The sequence below is a fragment of the Anoplopoma fimbria genome, chromosome 9 (assembly GCF_027596085.1).
Source record: "Anoplopoma fimbria isolate UVic2021 breed Golden Eagle Sablefish chromosome 9, Afim_UVic_2022, whole genome shotgun sequence".
NCBI lineage: Eukaryota > Metazoa > Chordata > Actinopteri > Perciformes > Anoplopomatidae > Anoplopoma > Anoplopoma fimbria.
In genome coordinates this window covers 16,829,897-16,852,475 of record NC_072457.1, presented here as the reverse complement: position 1 = coordinate 16,852,475, position 22,579 = coordinate 16,829,897, and the positions used below count along the sequence as shown (strand labels likewise).

Sequence of the window (22,579 nt, the reverse complement as noted above, 5' to 3'; positions counted from 1 at the left end):
AACTGCTACGTGGAGCCACAATTCCCCGGAGGTCACTTCAGCCTCATCTTAACTGGCTTCAACCAAACCCACAGCCACACCCAACCAGCTGTCAATCACTCTGCCCGCTTCATGTTTAGTGCTGCAGATGAGGCCACCCAAGGGAACTACAGCTGTGTTTATCACAACTTTGTTTTCAATCACAACTTCTCCTCTGAGCCATACCCTCTCTCTCATTGTTGAAGGTAGGATAATGGAATTATGTAAGATGTAAGATAGATCATAGATATAGTGTACATAGCAGTATATATTATAAATTACAGCAATAAAACAATGAAAAATTGTTAGATATGACTTCCTACTGGTTAAACGTACCTGGGCTTTTCCTGCTTGTCCCTGACTAGAGTCTATGGGTATCATGTTGGACGATGGAGTGCTCAGGGATGACGACAGTGAACCCTGCGCTGGCAAACTGGTGGTGCCTGTTGGGGAGGACCATTGGACACTGTTGAGCGCAGAGTCCACAGTCTGGGACCTGAAGCATGCCTCTGTGGTGTGCAGACAGCTCGGCTGTGGCTCTGCCGTTTCAACCAATAAGATTGATCTTCTCAACAATACACCTGTGGGGCGATTTTTCTCTGACTGTGATGGATCCGAATCTGCACTGCTGGACTGTGGTACTATAGAGCTGTGGTTTTCCTCCTCTGCTGTTGAGGTTGTCTGCACAGGTGAGGTCTTAGGCTACATCCACACTTATACGTTTTTGTTTTATAACGGCCTTTTAAAACAAAAAACGTCACAGTTTTAGTAATGATTTTCCTCCATACTAGACGCCTTAAAAACGAATTTGGTTGCTATGTTACAGAAAATAAACCAGAGAATTATTGTACTATTTATCCCTGAGTATGCTTCCAGTATTCACACCAATAATAAAAGGTTGTGCTTGATACTAAAGATCTTCCTCTATATTTCCCACAAACATGCTCAAACAGAAAAATTGGGTATGAAAAAAAAGCAAGTTTATTTTTCAAACTTACTTACAAAGCTTTTGTGGAAGGCCCAGCTTAGTGGGGAGTCACAACTTAATGGCAACTTAAGTTATATTGAGGTGGAAATTTCATGTAAGTCTTATCCAGGAAAGCGTGTGTGTGTGTGTGCGTGTGTGCGTGCGTGTGTGTCGCAGTGGAGAGCAAGGTAGTTCTCCAATCAGAGGGTCGGTGGTTCGATACCCAGCTTCGGCAGTCGATGTGTCCTTGGGCAAGACACTTAACCCCAAGTTGCTCCCGAAGGCTTGCCATCGGTGTGGACTGGATGTTGCATGAATGTTAGTTAGAGTCTGATGGTGGCACCTTGCATGGTAGCCTGTCATCAGTGTGTGAATGATATGTAATATACTACTGATTGTAAGTCGCTTTGGATAAAAGCGTCTGCTAAATGACTGTAATGTGTGTGTGCTCACCATAATCATAGTTTTCTTCTGAAGCTCAAGAAAGATTGAAATTTTGGGGTGATTCTTTGACACCCACTGGACTGCTGCCTCTCATGTGGTTAAACCTCTTTATGAGAAACCACACCTTCCTGCAGAATCTCTAACCTTCTATTCTTTTCCAATCAAACTATTTAATCTTTTTTTTAATCTTTTCAGCATTCTTTCAGCATCTGCCATTCTATTGAAACTGCACTTATTAAAGTGGTGACTGATCTTCTGCTTGATATGAATTCAGATTCCACCTCAGAGCTCATATTGTTGTATCACAGTAGTGCTTTTGAAACCATTGATCATTGTATGTTCCTGGACCGACTTTATAATCTATTTGCCGTCTCTGGCCTCGTTCTTGCATGGTTTAAGTCCTGCTTTGTTGTTCCAAGTGTTATATCTGATGTTGGAGAAGCAGCTTTTAGTTCTTATTGTCCTCCCTACTTGAATATCTTGCCAGATTGCATCAGATGTTCTTCAACATTAACACTGTTTAAGAGCAGACTCATGAACTGTTTAAGTCCTCCTTTCCCTGCAAAAGTAAAATAACTCTTTGTGCTGAGTCTTTTCAGGCCATCAAGGGGCAGCAGACGGGACATGAAGCTAGGATGGTCCTCATCCTGAAGACAGGCAGTGAGAGACTGCCAGCTGCCTCTCAGGTTTGCTTGGTCAAACTAGCCGCTGCTGTGTTCGGCGTTTGCGATTGATTCAATTTTTAATGCAATGGAATATTCGTCCACTCTAAAGCTACCGCAAATCCCTTCAAGAAATACATCCGGTCTGGATTTCAAAGTAAAGGATCTCCTGTATTTGGGTTTAACTCTGATGTAGGATAAAAAACTAAATCCTCCCCTAGTAGTTTATGAAACTAATATTTATACTTAGTACCTCTTAGACTACCTGCACAAATACTATGAACTACTTTTACTTTGTACTTTTTGAGTAATCCAAGGTCAAAGTCTCTTCAGGGGAACAAGATTCAAACTTTTCCTCCAACTTTGATTTGGTACTAAAACCCTTTCTTCCATAAGTTTATGAAGTTTATGATTCTATTATTATTGGACTTGGTATTTCTTGGTTCTTTTACTGTGTACTTTTCGAATTATCCAAGGTCAAATTCCCACGTTAAATAAAAACCCTTTCTTCCATAAGTAGTTTCTGAGTTTAATATTTTTTGGCAGAGTACCTTATGGACTGATTGCAAAAATACTATGAAGTACTTTTACTGTGTACTTTTTGAGTAATCCAAGGTCAAAGTCTCTTCCAGTGACCAAGATTCAGCCTTTTCCTCCAACTTTGATATGGTATTAAAAAACCTTCTTCCAAAAGTATTTTATGAATCTAATATTCTTGGACTTGGTACTTCTTAGGATACTTGCACAGATATTATGGAGTTCTTTTACTGTGTACTTTTTGAGTAATTTTATGTCAAAATCCCCTCCATAGAAAAAGAGTATGCTTTTTCGTCTAACTTTGATATGGAATTAAAACCCTTTCTTCCATAAGTAGTTTATGAAACGAATAGAGGGTTCAATCCACCGTTTTCCGGAAGAGAACCATGGCCTCAGACTTGGAGGTACTGACTCTCATCCCGACCGCTTCACACTCGGCTGTGAACCGCCCCAGTGCGTGCTGAAGGTCACGTTCTGAAGAAGCCAACAGAACCACATCATCTGCAAAAAGCAGGGATGTGATTCTGAGGTCCCCAAACCGGAAACTCTCCTCCCCGGCTGCGCCTTGAAATCCTGTCCATGAAAATCACAAACAGGATTGGTGACAATGGGCAGCCCTGGCGGAGGCCAACACGCACTGGGAACAAGCTCGACTTTGTGCCGAGTATCCGGACACAGCTCTCACTTTGGTCATACAAGGACCGAATGGCTCGTAGTAACGAACCAGGTACCCCATATTCCCGCAGTACCCCCCACAGGACTCCCCGAGGGACACGGTCGAAGGCCTTCTCCAAGTCCACAAAACACATGTAGACTGGATGAGCAAACTCCAACAGACCTGCAAGGGTAAAGAGTTGGTCCGCTGTTCCACGTCCAGGACGGAATCCGCATTGCTCCTCCTGAATCCTCCCCCATGTAGAGATGACAAACTGAACAGACCCAAGGGTAAAGAGTTAGTCCCTGAGTTCGACAATCGGCCGGAGCCTCCTTTCCAGCACCCTGGAGTAAACTTTCCCGGGGAGGCTGAGCAGTGTGATACCCCTATAATTGGAGCACACTCTCCGGTCCCCCTTTTTTGAAAATGGGAACCATCACCCCGGTCTGCCACTCCACAGGCACTGTACCCGACTTCCACGCAACACGTCAGTGTCAACCAAGACAGCCCAACAATGTCCAGAGCCTTTAGCATCTCCGGTCGAATCTCATCCACTCCTGGCGCCTTGCAGCTGAAGAGCTTTTTAACTACCTCAACGACCTCTGCCAGGCATATGGACGAGTCTTCCCCTGAGTCATCAGACTCTGCCTCTGGTACTGTATAGCTTATATTTCAGAAATGATTTAATTGCAACAGTAATAGACTTTTGCATTCAGTTGGTTTATTTCTAATTTTGGACACACTCAAATCCTCACTGGAAGGTCATGATGTGAGTGTGTCCAAAAGACACCTTCTCATTTTACAGTTAAACAGATCAGCTTAGGTGAGGATTTATATTTCAAGTGTAGGCTACTGAATTAAATCCTCCACTTCCCTGTTCCTTGCCTCCTCTCAATCTCCCCTCATCCTCAAATAACACATTCTCTGGAAGCATTCAAAACACATTTTATTTATTCACCTGTACTTACTGGAACAGATGGTCATGATTCTGTCCAGCTTGGTTGTTTTTATATTGCGAAAATTACAAAGCCTGTGTGATAATGTCAGTCATGTAGAATTTCTGTTTTTGACCCTCTGAATGTGGTACAATTTAGATGTGTGGCTTAATATCACCCCAGTGTTGCGATGGCCTATCCTTCATGAATTAAAAAAATAAACTCTTCATAAACAGACAAAATAAATTAGTAATCACTATGACTTTCATGAACTTGTACTGTAATATTTTATTTCTTATGTGCCAACTGGCTATGGTACAGAGAATTATATGGCTAACTTAAGTCTTAAAAAGTTCTGATTTATTAAATAATACAAAGTCTGAAGGATCAAATACTCTGTCATAAGCATTGCTGCATAATTTGACAAGTCATGAAGACTTTCACCTTTGTATTTCCATTTGATTATGAATCCTTCTTAGTCCCTTTACGATACAATCAATTTTGAAAAAGTATAAATTTGTAAACATGTATTTTCAACTGATGCCTCTTATTAGAAAACATTTGGGTATGCTGACTTTTTGGAACACTTTTGTTTATTAAAGTAGTAATGCCAGCCATTTAATCTTTTGATGGCTATTACAGTTAAAGGGTCTCCAAACACTTTTAAACATGAAACTTGAAAAAACATGAACTCTAGACAGAGTTATGTAAACCACATCGTTTTCCACTACATTTGTTGTTTGCCTAGAATTCTGCTTGTTCCTTTTTTTTTTTTTTTTTTTTTGCCAAAACTGGCCATTGTTAGTGTGACAATGTTGTAAGAGAAGTACTTCATGTTGTTTCACACAATGTTTGGTCCCAGCACCATAAGATTGGACTGAAACACTAGAAATAGAAATACTTTTTAATTTGAAGATTCATCACAGGCATTATTGTAAACAAGATATTTAAAATTGCAGATTTCATTATAGTCGTCACAATGTCTGTCTCTCATGGACTGTCACTCATTCACTCACTCACACGGACAAACACACTCCAGAGACTAAAGACAAAGAAAACAAGTGACAAGATATTCTGCGGTATTAAAATTCAATCCACGGTGGATTCACCTCAAGAGCACATGCGCACACACTCGCACACAAACAAGACGCACAAAAAGAAAGTTCTGCATCCGGTGGGGAAGGGTTTGTGTTGATGTCTTTTGTAACTTCTACCTGGACAAAGAAGTGATCCTGTGATGGCAAAGAACAAACAATTAGTTTTTATTTTAATACTAAGGCCCATTGTGTTACTGCAACAGTGAAATAACATGTTCATTCAAGTAGCGGTTTGCTCCAGTGTGATCTGTATGTGACCAGTAACTAAATAACAATATTTTTGTGTGTGTTGATGCAACTCACTGTAACTTGTCCTGTAATAGCTCCAGCCTCTGCCGATCAACGTAGCGTGAGAAGAGGGAGAGCAGGTTGGTAGGCGTGAAGAGGGGAGGAGAGAGGGATGAGCTGGGGACGCTGAGCAACTCCCTCGTCACGGAAAACACCAACTCAGTCCTGGACGGAAAGATGGTGGTCAGCAGAAGTGAAAAAAAGAAGCAACCAGAGTGCAAGTGTGAAGAGGAGAAGACGCAAGGCAGCGACAAATAACTGATGGCAGATTTTTGTCTCAGGGAAGGGAACCATTTTGGGATGAGTCAGTATGACAACATTACTGACACACAAACAGCTTACCATCGATTGTCGTCCATGAGTTGACAGTTGGGATCAGAGCTCTGCATCCTCTCTCCTTCGCTCAGGATCAGATACAGCAGTGTCACACCGAACTAGACAGAAACAAACAAAGGTGTGTGTGTGTCAGGTGCTTTGTTGGTGTTCGCTCCAGTTCCTCCCATTTCTCTTGATCATCTACAGTAATCACCTCATCGTGGAGTCTTTCCTATTTTGTTATATCACAACCTGGAATCAAAATAGATTTGTACATGGATTTTATGTAATAGATCTACACAAAATAGTTGAAGTTAATGAAGTAAAATTTGCCTTTAAAAAAAAATCAATAATTGGTTTTAACATATTTATTCACCACTTTCTAATCTTTGCTTCAAAGTTAATGAGTCACTTTGTGTTTTAGATCATTCTGCAGTGCGAATGTGTGTGTGTGTGTGTGTGTGTGTGTGTGTGTGTGTGTGTGTGTGTGTGTGTGTGTGTGTGTGTGTGTGAATGTGCGTGCGTGTACCTTGTTGTGCAGTACTGTAACTAGTTGGCCCTCACTGCCCTGAAGCTCCTGGAGCAAGTCTGTAAGGGCGGAGCTTGACATTGACTGGATCACTGCAGAAACCGGCTCCATTAACCAGCACAGCACCTGATAAAATAAGATTATCCTTTATTAGTCCCACAGCAGGAAAATTTGCAGGATTACAGCAGCAGAATGGATGGTGCACACATACCAACAAGAGACATAAGTAGAAAAAGATCAAAACAAGTATTTATACACACCTTCAGTGTGTATAAGTAATCACACACTGAAGGTATAATAAACGTAAATTGACTGTACTTGTATAGCGCTTTTCTAGTCTTCCGACCACTCAAAGTGCTTTAACACTGCATGTCATCATTCACCCATTCACACACAGATGGCAGGGGCTACCATCCAAGCTGCCACCAGCACATCAGGACCCTAACTATTTATTTATTCCCATTCACGTTCATGTTGAACCAGTTACCTGGTCCTGCTTGTCCTTCTTGGCAATGGCAGGAATGTTGCGGGAAATCGCCATGACAACGGCGGCGGCCTGGGGTGAGGGAAGGAGGGGGAGGAGCCTGGAGATGAGCCTCTTGCCCTTCCTCACTGACATGATCATCACACACTTCTCATCACTCACTCTTATCAAGAAGAAGAGAAAAATAATTAGTGTGTGTAGAGGGGCATATCTTAGCTGTTTTAATTATCTCGTAATATTAATAATTATAACTTTGTTTATATAGCACCTGTCAAAACAATACACTGCTGTCCTACATGCGGTTTTGAACACAGTTGCAAGATGTACTGAGGTGTGTGAAAATAAGGGTGGCCCATGTAGTTAAGGTATTCTCATTTATCCATTTTTTCTATCCCTCTCTCTAACCTGTCGTCCCACTCCTTCTCCCGCAGAGAGTTGCACAGCTGCATCGTGTTGGTTTTTTGCTGCTCCAGAAGAGCCTCCCTGTCCTCCTCTGGCGCCTGTACAAAACGTTTCTCAAAGTCTTGAACCTCCAACAGCAAACTGTACATCTGGGGGACAGAGGTAGATGAAACACACAGAAAAGTGTCACACAGACGTATTTAGGATCAAGGGGCTCATTACAGAGAATTCGTAAGTTTAAATCCCGTCTTATCTCAGTTTAGGATGACAATGTAGGATTTTTGTATTGCAGAAACATGTTTCCCAACAGAATTTAGGGAAAAATCTAATTTTATCTCAAGATGGGTATTAAGCTATTACAGAACTGTACTAACTTGAAGATATCCTGAATTAGGAATCCTCTGGTAGAATGGCATAAACCCTGTCCTAAATTCAAAATAACTGCCTTTGCAGTTACTGTTAGGTTTGTATGGCAATGACAATAAAGATTGGGAACAACATGAGCATAGTAATATAATGATTTAAAGGCTACTCAACCCACATGATGACGCTTTCAATTTCCTGGACCATAAATTAATGGGTATATTTCGACTGCCAGGGAGATTAATCAATCATAAAATTGAAACTATTTCTGTAATGAGGCCCCAGGAGCGTTTCCTGCAGTTTGAATATGAGTTAACTTGAACAGCCATCCTCATCCTACCTTCTCCACAGTGTAGAGGATCTGTCGCCTCTTGTTCCAAACCTGCTTCTCTCTTTTCTCCTGGAAGTAGACAGACAGACCAATAAGACTTCAAAATGAATTTGTATTGTCATTTATTATTAAAATAATAAATCGTACACCAGCGACTTTGTAAGGAATCGTCAAGCAACAAATTGCTCATAACTTAAACCAGGATTAAAATTCCAGCATACAATGTTTATAGTATATAAACACAGTATTGAATGGATTGGCCCAATTGTTGAGGACCAATCCAGCTATTTGAGTAGGTATTGGCCCAATTTCCGATCATGCATTCCTGTTCAGAACTGACCACAAAAAAGTACTTGAAGTAGCACTGATTAACCAATACAGAATGAAAAAAAAGAAATATTCAATAAAGAGCAGAGCAAAGTAGGAACGTTATGGCATTAGACACTTGAGTGCGATTTTCAAACTGTCAGCACTTCTTTTAAATAATGGCAAGCAGCCCTAGTTGGAAACCCTTAATATCCCTACCAAGAACCAATCACGGGGCAGCTCACTGGCTTTTTTGTCCATTAGATCATGAGTGGTTTGTGCAGCAGGGGTCTACACAACCCTTCAAACTCTTATGCATTTTTCCCCCCCCATCTACACCTACACAAAGTTGCATTGCTGTTGATGTAAAATCAGCACTATCTGCAGCAGCCTTACCGCCTGAATGTTTTTTGGCGATTACTGTGAAGCAGCTTTAGCAGCTGTAAACACTAAATTTACAAAACTATACCTCTACTGTGTCTTATGCTGTTGAATTAACGGCTTAAAGAAAGAAAACATCGAGTGCACAAAAGAAACAATAAAACATGCAAACAGACCTCGTCATCCGTACGTGTTGTCACCACAGCATCAATCATCTTGCGAGGGTTGTTGACGCTGGAGACAGTTAGCTTACCCAGAGAGCCTGCAAACTGAACTGTTGACAAACATATAAGCATTCATTAGAGGTCTTCAGTGTCATGCGTGGGATCATGTACTATCGAGTGCAGATAATACTCTGGTGTGTTCTGTTGTCATTTACCTGGTCTGTAAGTGTGTTCAACCTTGGCGACCTGTGGTGTGATCAGTTTGGTGGTGTGTTCCTTCTTGCTGCTGTCCCTCTCTCTTTCCTGACGTTTCTCCATCTTTTCATAGTAGTTCTACATGTGTAAATCACAAGTGTCAGTGATCCTCAACCAACTTTGACATGACCCAAGTAAATACAGTGGGTACGGAAAGTATTCAGACCCCTTTAAATTTTTCACTCTTTGTTTCATTGCAGCCATTTGCTAAAATCGAAAAAGTTCATTTTTTTCGCATTAATGTACACTCAGCAACCCATCTTGACAGAAAAAAACAGAAATGTAGAAATGTTTGCAAATTTATTAAAAAAGAAAAACTGAAATATCACATGGTCATAAGTATTCAGACCCTTTGCTCAGTATTGAGTAGAAGCACCCTTTTGAGCTAGTACAGCCATGAGTCTTCTTGGGAATGATGCAACAAGTTTCTCACACCTGGATTTGGGGATCCTCTGCCATTCTTCCTTGCAGATCCTCTCCAGTTCTGTCAGGTTGGATGGTGAACGTTGGTGGACAGCCATTTTCAGGTCTCTCCAGAGATGCTCAATTGGGTTTAGGTCAGGGCTCTGGCTGGGCCAGTCAAGAATGGTCACAGACTTGTTCCGAAGCCACTCCTTTGTTATTTTAGCTGTGTGCTTCGGGTCATTGTCTTGTTGGAAGGTGAACCTTCGGCCCAGTCTGAGGTCCTGAGCACTCTGGAGGAGGTTTTCTTCCAGGATATCTCTGTACTTCATCTTTCCTTCAATTGCAACCAGTCGTCCTGTCCCTGCAGCTGAAAAACACTCCCATAGCATGATGCTGCCACCACCATGTTTCACTGTTGGGATTGTATTGGGCAGGTGATGAGCAGTGCCTGGTTTTCTCCACACATACCGCTTAGAATTAACGCCAAAAGTTCAATCTTGGTCTCATCAGACCAGAGAATCTTATTTCTCATAGTTTGGGAGTCCTCCATGTGTTTTTTGGCAAACTCTATGCAGGCTTTCATATGTCTTGCACTGAGGAGAGGCTTCCGTCGGGCCACTCTGCCATAAAGCCCCGACTGGTGGAGGGCTGCAGTGATAGTTGACTTTGTGGAACTTTCTCCCATCTCCCTACTGCATCTCTGGAGCTCAGCCACAGTGATCTTTGGGTTCTTCTTTACCTCTCTCACCAAGGCTCTTCTCCCACGATTGCTCAGTTTGGCTGGACGGCCAGGTCTAGGAAGAGTTCTGGTCATCCCATACTTCTTCCATTTAAGGATTATGGAGGCCACTGTGCTCTTAGGAACCTTGAGTGCTGCAGAAATTCTTTTGTAACCTTGGCCAGATCTGTGCCTTGCCACAATTCTGTCTCTGAGCTCCTTGGGCAGTTCCTTCGACCTCATGATTCTCATTTGTTCTGACATGCACTGTGAGCTGTAAGGTCTTATATAGACAGGTGTGTGCCTTTCCTAATCAAGTCCAATCAGTTTAATTAAACACAGCTGGACTCCAATGAAGGAGTAGAACCATCTCAAGGAGGATCGGAAGAAATGGACAGCGTGTGAGTTAAATATGAGTGTCACAGCAAAGGGTCTGAATACTTATGACCATGTGATATTTCAGTTTTTCTTTTTTAATAAATTTGCAAAAATTTGTGTACATTAATGCGAAAAAAAATGAACTTTTTCGATTTTAGCAAATGGCTGCAATGAAACAAAGAGTGAAAAATGTAAAGGGGTCTGAATACTTTCCGTACCCACTGTATGTCTCTGCAAGATGTGATTATTTTCATTATTGATTAAACTCCAAGTGATAATAAATTAATAATTTAGAGTACAAATTGAAAATTGTAATTCCAAAATGTACCATGAAAATAAAACAGAAAAATAAATCCTCACAACTGAGCGTTACGTCTAGCGTTTAATACCATTTTCGCGTGAAACAATTTGCAACCACAGTGTTTCAAAATTGTTTTTGTAGAGGACTTAACATAAAATAAAAAAGCTTGTCACGCCTCCATTCACCATAAAGTTTTTCTCATTTACATATTTTCTGGTTCTGTTGTCAAGCACCTAAGGGCATGTCTACACTACCACGTTTTCGTTTGAAAACGGGTATCTTTTGCTTCGTTTGCACCGAGCGTCCACACTATACCAGAGTTTAAGGGGACCGAAAACGGAGGCGTTCTAAAAAGCTCCCGAGGACGGATAAGTTTGAAAATGCCGCGTTTCCCTGACAGTGTGGATGGCGGAAAACAAATGAGTTTGAAAACGATGACTTAGGCACCCGCGTTCGCTATTTCATTGGCTCTTAGGAGTTACGACGGGTCCTTTCCTGATTCGTCACGCCCTTACCACATGACCCTTTTCCGGAAGAGAACAACAACAACAACAGCCTTGATCACCAATCGACTACCAGGTTAATTCATCATGGATATCAGATTACAGGCGTTGCTGACCTTATTTTCTTTGCTAGCAGTTGTTGTTCAGTTAATAATTTTACTACTGCCAACATGCGGAGGAAGAGGCTGTTATTGGAGCAATTAGCGAGCGGCGTGTCCAGTGGCATTATCAGCTCTACGGAAAAGACTTCTGCGGTCACGGTTTGAGGCTTTGAGGAGAGCGATAAACACAAAACGGAGGACGTTCCTTTTCTAATTAATGCTTATTTTCTTCTCCACAACTATTGTGAACTTCACAAATAACCAACGAACGAAAGCGTGGAAACGAGTGAGAGACTTGTGTTGACCAAATGTATGCACCCATAATCTAGTAAACTTCGTTTAATAACTGTTCATTTTAAAGTAAATTTGATGTCTGTGTGGGAGAGATAGAGTTAGACCTGCAGTGTTGTAACTAAGCTTGAAAATTAAAACTTCTAAAAACTTCCACGAAATGTGTCTGTTTGAGTTTATGGAGGAAGATTTTTAGAGGAAGTTCTTAAGTATCAAGCACGACCGTTTTTTTAATTTTTATTAAAGAGTAGTGTAATCGTATCATCTGTAACCAAGCAACCAATGCACTTCCTGTTTACACCGGCACCCACATGTTCAGTGTACGTGAATAGTCATGTGATATTCGTTTTCAGGGGAGCAAGTCTGGACGCAAATCATTTCGAAAACGATGCTGAAACGCATGTGTGGACGGAGATCATTTTTGTTTTAAAACCCCAGTTTAAAATGAAAATGGGGTGGTGTAGACAGGGCCTGAATGAGTATGAAATACTGAAACACTACATGTTAACAACATTCACAGGTGCACTGCTCAAGCAAAGCTATTCTTAAAACTGTTTCACAATAGAAATAGAGGGTTAGCGCTATTAGAATTGGATCACTAAATATCTGCTGAATACACTATGAACTGACAAATCATAGTTTAAACCTATTCAATCTAAATACTCAGTAGACCGCAGAGGGCCAAAAGAAAAACGGCCAACCAAAATAGTAAGAGCTCAAATGCAAGCACCATTGTGGTTCAATAATGACCGAAGGTCCATTGTGCTTGTATCGAAAAAAGTAAAGAAACTAGTTTAAAAAAACAAATGGTATTTGGTGGAAAACATGTTTACACCAACATTTTCTCCTGGCATGCAACACTGTGGGAACACATTTTGTGCCTGAATTATACTGGTTTTGTTCCTGTTACAATTGTCATAACTGAAGAAAAAAAAAAACATCAATATGACAGATGACTCCCAACTTTGGAAATGCAGTGTGTATATATAATTAAAAAAGGGCCACATATTGTGAGTTACCTACATAAATGCAACTAACAGGGTAACTACAGCATCTAGAAACCAACCTGATAGTAGTAGTCATCCAGATAAGGGTCAGTACTTTGTAGCTGCATCATCTGGATCTTGGTTACCCATTCCTTCTCTTTCTGAGTCATAAGGTTACTGTAGGGGTCCCTGCTGCGCCGGTCCCCTATAGTCCTGCAACGGTCCCTAAATGGAGGCAGGGAGACAAAATTACATGATCTACCAAGTGGCCTTTGGAATGTGACTGAAAAGCAACAGCTGCCATTTTATGTTCCGAGTGTGATCTTAACCTGTAACCTGCTCAAGGATGCGTTTATAATAATGTTGCTTGTTGGTTAGTGATCCAGGGCTACAGTGCTGTGAAACCTCGCAGTTCTATCATTGTTCACATGTACTGTGTGCACACAAACATACACACTTGCTTACCCTCCCTGGTTCTGCATGCGCTGGGTGAGCATGCGCCGGTGCTGGGGGTGGAGGTGGGTGGTGTTGTGCCGGATAGGTGGCGTGTGGTTGAGGTGGCCGTGAGGGGGCGGGCCCATTCTGTGACCTAGTGGAGGAGGGGGGCCCCCAAAGAATGGCCTGAAACCCCCACCACAGCCCGGTAACAAAGGAGGACCTGGTCCACCGCGAGGAAAACCAGCCACCTGGAGAGAGAGACAGACAGGCATTTACTCAGTGTGAGAGAATTATTTATGTAATTTAGAAGGGAACTATTGACATTTAGGAGCTGCTGTGTCAACAATAATCTGAGAAGCAGTTTCTGCCCCCATCGTGGGGTCGCCAGATTAATATAATATTTTCTTAAATCTCATCAAACCCAAGCCTACTTGCTATCTAATTAGACACCATTTGTACTTAGGATTTGCTTTTACCATTTTGATGGATATTAAGTGTCTTCTCCTGTTTCTAAGGCAAAGCTGGGCTGAAGAAATACCACACTAACAATACTTCTGAAAAACTGAAGTAAAACTAATGTCAATCTTCTTATCCAAGTACAACCAGGATAGCAAACAATCACATTTCCCAGAATGACAACATGGTCATTTGACTAGCATTGTTATAAAAAAATCAACATCCTACTCCTTCATCCTCTTGGTCTTATGTGCCGTTACTGTTTTGCGCATTGCCTCTAATTCAACTTTTCTTATCCTATTAAGTTTTCTGTATTTCCTTATCATCCCCATTTCTTAGGAAAGATTGTATGCCAAGGTATTACCAATGGCAAAATTGTGACACTTATCTTAGAAAAGAAAATGGGAGTTATATGGAACAATCAAAAAAGACTTTGTGTAAATGGTACAAACCTGAGAGTTGAGCAGCTGGGCTCGTTGAATCTGGGACAGGACCGGACCAACACCGGGGGGGAACGGACCACGACACAGCGGAGAGTTCTGAACAAAAACAGCACATAAAAACGTCATATCCCTAAATATTGAAAATGGAAGTTGGTTTGTCTCTCTTGTCTACTCCTTTGTTAAAGAAACGCTTACTTGCTTTCTTGCCAAGAGTTAACTGAGAAGATCGATACCACTTTCATGTCTGCACCCCAAATATGAAGCTGCAATCGGCAACCGGCTAACTTAGCTTAGCACAAAGGCTGGAAACAGGTACTCGCCTGTCTGAGTCCAAAGGTTAGAAACCACCTACCAGCATTCCTGAAGCTCACTTATAAACATGTTATGCCTTATTTGTTTAATCCTTTAAAACTGGGCTGTAAAAACGGTTGGAAAGATCTCATTTGACACATAACCATACCATTAGAAAAGGAACTAATATCTCATTTTTGAAAATCTTAATTCCCAACCTAACATTAACAGCAAATGACCGGTTAACGAGAGTCTGCTATTGGTCAGAAAAAATCTTAATTACCATCCTTAGTTTGCAGACCCAATGTTAAAGCTGTTCATGGGAGAAATCACAGCAATTTCTTGAGATGTGTGCCATTTCAATTCAATTAATGTGCATACAAAGCTGATAAACCGAGGGGGGAAATGGAGAAGAACTCACAGCTATATTTAAGAGGGTGTTGGGTGACACACGCTCAGGGAAAGGAGGAGGGAATCTGTGCTGGACCGGGGCTCTCACATGAACCGCCGTGGGATGGTGGATCTACACACACACACGCACACGCACACGCACACACACACACACACACACACACACAAACAAAAAGGGGAAATGATGGAGGAAAAATTAAATATTAGTAAGGAAACAATGTAGAATGAGAAGAACAGTCATAGGTTAATCACCTGATGATTTAGAGCATGGCTCATTGGCTGTTTGGGCGGGGTTCCAATAGGCACTGCCCTCACCGGAGGGGAGCCAATCACAGGGGAAGACGAGCGTGGAGGTGGTACCCTCTCTGACAAATCCCGTCCTTCATCAATCCTACCCTGAGGAGGTCGTTTCGGAAGGCCCACCTCCTTGATTATAGACATCAGAGGACTATCCTGAGAAGGACAAAATGGTGATAAAATATTAGGAAATTACAAATGACTGATCCCAAATCAACAGCTTGGTTAAGCCCTTTCCACGCTGAGCCTACTGTATAAAAGTTTGAGAAATATTTTTTGTGTATTTACGGTACACCATGTAATTGACACCATCTTCAGAAAAGGAGTTTTCATTTCTTATGTGCGTTTGTTTGTACGGTTATTTTGTACATCCCCATCGCAGACCTGCCAACAATGGACACATTTCCTGAGTATTTTGGCGACCTAATCAGAGTCAAATTTAATCATTGCATCTTGCACATTAAATGACTGTACATGAATAACATACCTAAGTGCTTCCCACAAGATTTTGTTAGACAGTGGTGGGTGGAAATTCAGACCCTAGAATATTTTTGCAGATTTTAAAATTAAATGCACCTATCTGGTGCACTTTGAGAGTAAAATTAAGAAGCTGGATCTATGAAGAACTTTAGGCTCTTGTAAACATTGTGTGCCCTAGTAGTGGTGGAATCTAACTAGGTGCATTTAGGCTAGTACTTTACTTTTCTGTGTTTTTTATACAAAATATAAATTAACTTATAAACTATGATATATTATTAAGAAATACATAATTATCAAGTTTATAAAGTAGTTGTTTCACCTTTCCCAACTGAAAGTGATGAACACATCAATAAATCAATGATTTTAATCCAGTAGAAGTACTTTTACTTTAGGTACCTCAAGTATATTCAGATTTTAATGCGATAAGTATTTTTACACTGGTATTACTATTTACTTGACTAAAAGATCAGTACACTTCATCCACCACTGTGCTCTAGTAAATCATTTAATTATAAACCCATTGGTTGTATAGATATGAATGCTGATGACCCACAGAAAAAAAACAAAAAACTATCATCCCATGTCTCTCGATTAACTCTAACCTTAAAGTAACAGCATGTACCAGCATTCCTTGATGACAAAAACGCGTACCTGCTACACAAAGTTTGTACGGGTTGGAAGGTCTGCCATCATATAATCATTCCATTACATGTAGATGGGTTTAGATGGTGGCCATTATGCAATGATTTAGCAACACAGAGGCAAATAGCATCTTTAAAATATGTTGCGTTAGTGATGTGTTAAAGCAAAATAGAAGGCCAAATGTTCTATTAGGTTCATTTGAATCTATGTTTTTAGTTATTAGTTACTAGACATGCATGCTTGGTGTTTTGTAGAAGCAGAAGAGTGAGTATCCCTCACCTCCATGTGTGTAACAAGTCCAGGGGTGAGACTGACTGGCCCAAAACCCATACTGCTTTCCCAGATACTGTGAGAGTTCATCTAGAAATAATTAGAGAAATTACATATTAAAACAGATTTTACGCAAAGTTTCAATAAATGTATCTGCAAAGAGCCATTTACACAAAATATAGTTCACAGCTTGAACTCAAATCCCAAAGAAGGAGCTGCTGATTAGTAAATTGTGGAAACATAAACCATGAATCCATCCTTAATTAATATCCTAGGCAAATTTCAACATCATAAAGCTTTATAATAAATTCACCACTCAGAAATAAAAAAGACCTAGCATTGTAGCAAGCTTCTTCTTCCACATGTCTCACCATATAATCCGACATAGAATAAATATGAGCTGATTGCATTACAAAGACTGGTATACGGAATAGTACAGATGGATAGTCAGTTAAAAACTAACCTGGGCCATAGGCGCAGTCCCTCTGCGCATCAAGTGCTGCTGCTGTTGGTAGCTGAGCAGGGACGAAGAAGGAGGGCCAGGAGGAAGGCCTGGCATAGTACAGCAGGACACAGCTGATTTTAATATTACAAGTCTTAATTAAACAAGGACCATTCACAAATTAACATTAATCTCCCTAAGCAGCTACACACAGAACAATTCCAAGACACTATAAACATTTATATTCAACACATTACACAGTCTCAATCACACTATGTGGGCAATCATGCAGACAAATCTAGAGGTAGAAGTTGAGGAACTTGAATTCAGAAGATGCATGTTCAGGTGTAAGAACATGTCTTTTATTTACATTTTGTGAGTGTATTTTGTTTATTTAGCAGACTAAAAAAGCTGAGAGCGAGGTTGTGTGATGTAGCGAACTTGCTGCTTGCATGCAATGCATACTGGTACATGTATGCACAGCTGCCACAGCTGTCTTGGTCAATATAGCAACCACTGGCGACATTATTTCTTCAATGGACTACATTTACAGTCAGCAATGATTGGACAGCCACATAAGATGCTCCAAACAGATGGGTGGCAGCATTTCACCTCTACTGGACGTCTTTACAAAACGCCCACGCTGAAACCTCTTCACGTTCTGTTGGTAATGTTAAATGATCAGGCCAGATCTTACACATCGCACCTTTAAATTGGCTCTGATTGGTAATTGAAGTCACCAATAGAAAAAAATATTGCATTCATTCTCACTTGAGGCGGAGGGCCCAGGAGGCAGCTGGTGCTGGGGGTGATGGGAATGCTGGTGTGGTTGAGTGGCATGAGGGATGGAGGGGGGCTGGGGCAGGACTCTGGGTCGGTCCAAGCCCTGCAAAGTGGACAGGCTGGAACGCGAAGGACTAGGCCTCTCAGCTGCTCCCACCCCGGCGATGGCGGGGTCAGCCTCCAGGATGAGTCTGGCCAGGGACTCAGCCAAGTCCCCTCCCCGTCCTCGATCCTCCATATCTGAAACGACAGTTTTACTTTGGATTTTCTAACCAGGTGTATGTTTTTTTCCCCCCAGGTATTACTGCTCTACATATCATATATTAAGCAATCAGTCAGGGAAAAATCTGTGACCAGCAATTCTGTTCAGTTATACAATTTATACAAGCCCAATTTTTAAGTCTTAAAAATGATATAAAGTACTAATTACATCACTGACCTGGTGGAGCCAGTCCAGAGGAAGATGAGGCAAATTTCAGTGAAGGGAGGATAGATGGAAGGGGGAGATGGCCCGCTGAGGAAAGGAGATGGGTGGAGGACGAGTCCTCACCTCTGCCTAGATCTGATTCTCCTCCCATTCCCCCTACTTCCAACCCCAGCTCCGCTCCTGGCCCGTCCCTCTTATCGAGCCCAGCCAGGCGTTTGTGTTCCTCCTGCCAGTCGTCATCTGGAAGAAGAGAAGAGCCGAACAGGTTGGTTGTTTGCTCTATGTCGATGATTCATCTACCCTGCAATCTTAAGTATGGTTCTAGAGAATTTATATATACACACACATTATTATTATTATTATTATTTTTTGCCTATAACTTTGAAAAAACTATTGAACAATCACAGTGGTCGTTTAGTGCATTCATGTAGTTGACCAACAAGTATCACACCATGGCAACAGCCTTCTACTTGGGGTGGGCAGTATACCGGTTTCATCATCGCGATAATGTTGGAACACGACATGGATTTTGCAATACTGTCTTTATCGTGGTAAAACACTGAAGGCGGATCTGCGAGCTCCCGTGTCTCATTTGGGCTTGCCATAGTGTCACTGATTGGTTTGTTGTGCAAAACCTCAGCACATATTGCTAACGGCGTAGACTACAGCTAAAGGTTTCCAGACGGAACTTTGCTATAGAGCCCACCACTCAATTTCGAATACTCATTTGATCTTCATGAATCATGTAGGTGATGCATTTTGGATTAAAAATGTATTTTGCGGAAAGGTGACAAGTTTGCATCCCTGTATGAAGTGTACGCACTTTTTATTGTTATAAATTCACAGCATTTTCTAAAATTCCCTAGGCCAACCCTCAAAAGATAGAATGTGAACAGTCTTGTTCAGATGTGAGGTATGCTTGTGGGTGAAGGGTCAACGTTGAGAAAAAAAAACTGCATAAAAAAAAACAAAAAACATACCGTACCCTTCATGTTGTATAACTACACAGCAATCTGGTCTATTGATGTTGATTTAAGATTGAACAAAGAATCTGTTTACAATGAATTTACATATATTTTAAATATGAGTTAGTGTGACTTTTGTTGGACCACCTCCTTGAAACTAAACTCTACTGAAATTGAGTAATTATGAATGAGCAGAGGAGCAATAATTGTGTACACCCTAAAGTATCTTGATTTAACACAAACACATTTCAAATCGAATGCAGGACTCACCGATGGCCCCAGCTCCAAAGGTGTCGTCATTGAACTGATCGATTTCATCTTCCTCTTCTACCAGTCCCGTGTCTTCTTCCTCCAACGTACAGTCTTCATCAAGGGACTGCAAAGACAGCAGGGAAGACCGATGAAGGGACAAGGAACAGAGTAAGAAGAAGGTGGGAGGAGGGAGGACATGACGATGTGGTCAAGGAATGGGGAAAAGGAAGTGATGAGGTAAAAGAAAAGATATAAGGAGAAAATTTAGAGACAGGTTGACTTCCATTTTTTCCAGCCCAGTTTGGTGTTCGAGTTTAAACCAATTTGACTTGCAAAGACATTTGGGTGTTTCATAATAGCAAACATTTTGATTTGAAGCCACCATCTGCATTCTCGCAGGCTCACAAAACTAACACTTTACTACATGACACAATCCCTGAATTAATTTCCTGGATTAACACACTTCTCTTAACCAAAACCACGATGCTTTCCTAAACCTAACCAAGTAGTTTTTGTGCCTAAACAGAAATTTCATCCTGTAGTACGGTCGGACAAACAGGTAGACCTACTTGCATTCATGAGCTCTCTCAGTCTTATTATTTTCCTTTCTGCAGCAGCTGCTTGCATCACCTAGTGGTATAATCGGTATACCGGTCGGCAGTGTTTTGCTTTTATTAAACCACTCTTAACACTGGCTCAACCCTAGTGTAGTTCCATTTCTGCAGTCATTTGTCATTTGTGAAATAAATCACAGTGAAGGACATTTAAAGTTTTTTCTTTAACAGGAACACTAGAAATATTAGAGTTTTGTAACTGCAACAGTTGAAGTACAAAAGTTTATTAAACAAAAAAAGATATGCTTTGTCAGTTTACTTAATGCTAAAATGTTATCAGTCAATTGTTATCGCCAACTGAGAGGCATTAACATACATTCTTCAATTGCAACATAGGGCTCTGGTATAAGATTTAGCCTTTAAATCTACTTATGCCCAGGTTTGGTCAAACCTAAATTTATCTTGATAAACAACTTGATCGGTGTCTATCAAAATGTGAAAAATAAAAGTAAGACATTTTCGCATGCACAACACAAGGGCCCTGAAATGTAAAACACCATGGCGACCAAATGACAGGAGATTTTCTGAATGTTGTTTTCCATGTCTGACAATCATTAATGATAGTGCATGGGTCATCACTTGCACCAAAGGCTTAATGGTTTAGTAACTTGTCACTTGAGTTAATCTTTAGATTATAATGCAAGTCACGTCGAGGGTGAGTTTATGAATAAACTGATGAATTACTACATTATCACATAGCAGGTGATTAATAATGTATAATAGCTAATAGAACATGTTTCTCAGATGGCCTCTTTAAATGAAAACGGGCTCCCAGGGCAACATTACACTATAAAAGTGTATGAACATGTTGGGTTCAATAGCAGAAATAACCATTAATACGCTGCTGCTAATGCCACATAGACACAAGTAATAAGTATGATGACTTGAGTCCCAGCTGGTGGCCAGGAGCCAAAGAAAATAAGTCAAGTTAATGTCATTTCTAACCCTATTGGCTTAGCTACCGTGATAATACGTCAAGTAGAGTTAAACTGATGGACTACAGAGATCAAGACGTGCTCCATGTATTGAGTCAAGTTAAGGGCAAACTGAGTGATGAGAGAATTCAGATTGACAAGTCACACTAAGCTAGTAAGTGCTATGTGAACACTGTGTGTGTGTGTGTGTGTATATATATATATATATATATATATATATATATATATATATATAAATAAAAGCACGTCTCTTCCAGGACCTTCTGACACCCTGTGGGCACGTTAGCGAGACAACTCGTTAGCCTAAATGCTAATGCTGATGTAACATCCCGCAGGACCCACGTCGTTGGAAAACTGGCATTGCTGCCCGAGAACTACAACACGACACTGTGTGCACACAGCTTGTAGTCCTCACACATCTCCTTCCACAAAGGTAAGCTCGTCCTTGTCTCGTCGCAGGGGAGCGCTCACCGTCCTCCTGGCTCATGTCACCAGGCGAGCGGGCTGCTTCACAGGCCGCCGACCGCATTGCATTTTGGCAGTCGCATAAACAAAAGACAACACGCACTCTCTACGTCACACGCAGTCTGTAAATACGACCAGTTTCTTTGTTAGATATGTACAATGATATTCAGGAAAAGTGCATATTTGTCTTGGGGTACAATATTCACCTGAAATCGGAACATCTATCTTTGGGGCTTTCGGGAAAAGAAGTGTATCGGGAGCGAAGCGGCGCGCGTATGACGCAGGAGGGACGTCGTCCACTTGTTCACGTCGCGGAACGACGTGGACGAGCACGCATTTGATACTGCGCTGCTGCTGACTGTTGACGTCATGAGAATGCTTCTTTCCACTGGTGGAAATCTGAAAGAGTAGCATCCTATTACATCCAGTGACATAGACATCATTGGGACCGGAAAACGCAACTAGACAACATTATGTCATTATTTATTAGAACATCCATTACCATCCTCAGTTGTTGTAGATAGCATAAAGCTTTAAAAAAAAATTTCATGCAACTATAGTCTAATCATTTATAAGCCCCCGCTTGGACATTTGAATGTCCTCCACGTAACCTCCATTTCCATTTGTGGAGAACTTAGGTTATCTTTAAACCATGTAACAACGTGTGTGTTTGTGATTTTTCTCTTGTTGTTTGTTTACAAATGCATTTTTTCTGTCTGAATTTTTTTTTGTGTCATCTTATTACGTGCAGTTTAGTTTAGTTAATCAAATTACTTACACCAGTAGAATTCTCCTACCTTTCGCCGTCCTAAAAAGGCCCCTAACGATACGTGCAATATGTTCTTTAACTTTGTCCTAGTGACACACACACAACAATTCTCCTATTTTTCGCGTATTCTCTCTAACCAGCTCCTTTCTAAACTATTGCTGTTTTTGTTTTTTCACTCTGACATTTATGCACTCGCATATTTAGTAATCTCTGTTGCCTCCCTACTCCTTGAGACAGCCTACATATCTAGAGAGTATAGGGAACTCTTGCCGGCTTCAACACTTTTTTCTCTTCTCTGATAGTTAGTATGAGCTCACAAACTTTGACAACTACACACCTTTTAAGAATTCCACCCGAGTTCACTCTCCGGAAAGTGAACTCGG

The 22,579-nt window shown here is 41.1% G+C and overlaps 1 protein-coding gene across 1 annotated transcript; it reads right to left on the bottom strand.

Annotated features, from left to right (window-relative positions):
* Positions 1 to 4,241: 4,241 nt before the first annotated feature.
* On the bottom strand, positions 4,242 to 21,744 carry patl1 (PAT1 homolog 1, processing body mRNA decay factor). The gene is made up of 20 exons (XM_054604217.1): positions 21,634 to 21,744; positions 19,432 to 19,537; positions 18,209 to 18,436; positions 17,758 to 18,009; positions 17,008 to 17,096; positions 16,554 to 16,634; positions 15,108 to 15,308; positions 14,866 to 14,967; positions 14,163 to 14,249; positions 13,282 to 13,502; positions 12,897 to 13,041; positions 9,094 to 9,211; positions 8,891 to 8,988; positions 8,037 to 8,096; positions 7,337 to 7,482; positions 6,935 to 7,094; positions 6,448 to 6,573; positions 5,946 to 6,037; positions 5,619 to 5,768; positions 4,242 to 5,450 (listed from the first exon to the last, which is right to left on the bottom strand). Exons 1-20 carry the CDS (start codon positions 21,646 to 21,648, stop codon positions 5,429 to 5,431), a joined length of 2,499 nt encoding a protein of 832 aa, XP_054460192.1. The 5' UTR covers positions 21,649 to 21,744; the 3' UTR covers positions 4,242 to 5,428.
* Between the last annotated feature and the right edge of the window lie 835 nt (positions 21,745 to 22,579).

Bases quoted from the DNA above. Each gene is read 5' to 3' on its own strand.
- patl1 (XM_054604217.1), bottom strand. The intron at 18,010-18,208 runs GTCAGTGATGTA...CTGTCGTTTCAG, and splicing joins CTCTGGACTGGCTCCACCAG to ATATGGAGGATCGAGGACGG. The intron at 14,968-15,107 runs GTGATTAACCTA...GTGTGTGTGTAG, and splicing joins GCCATGCTCTAAATCATCAG to ATCCACCATCCCACGGCGGT.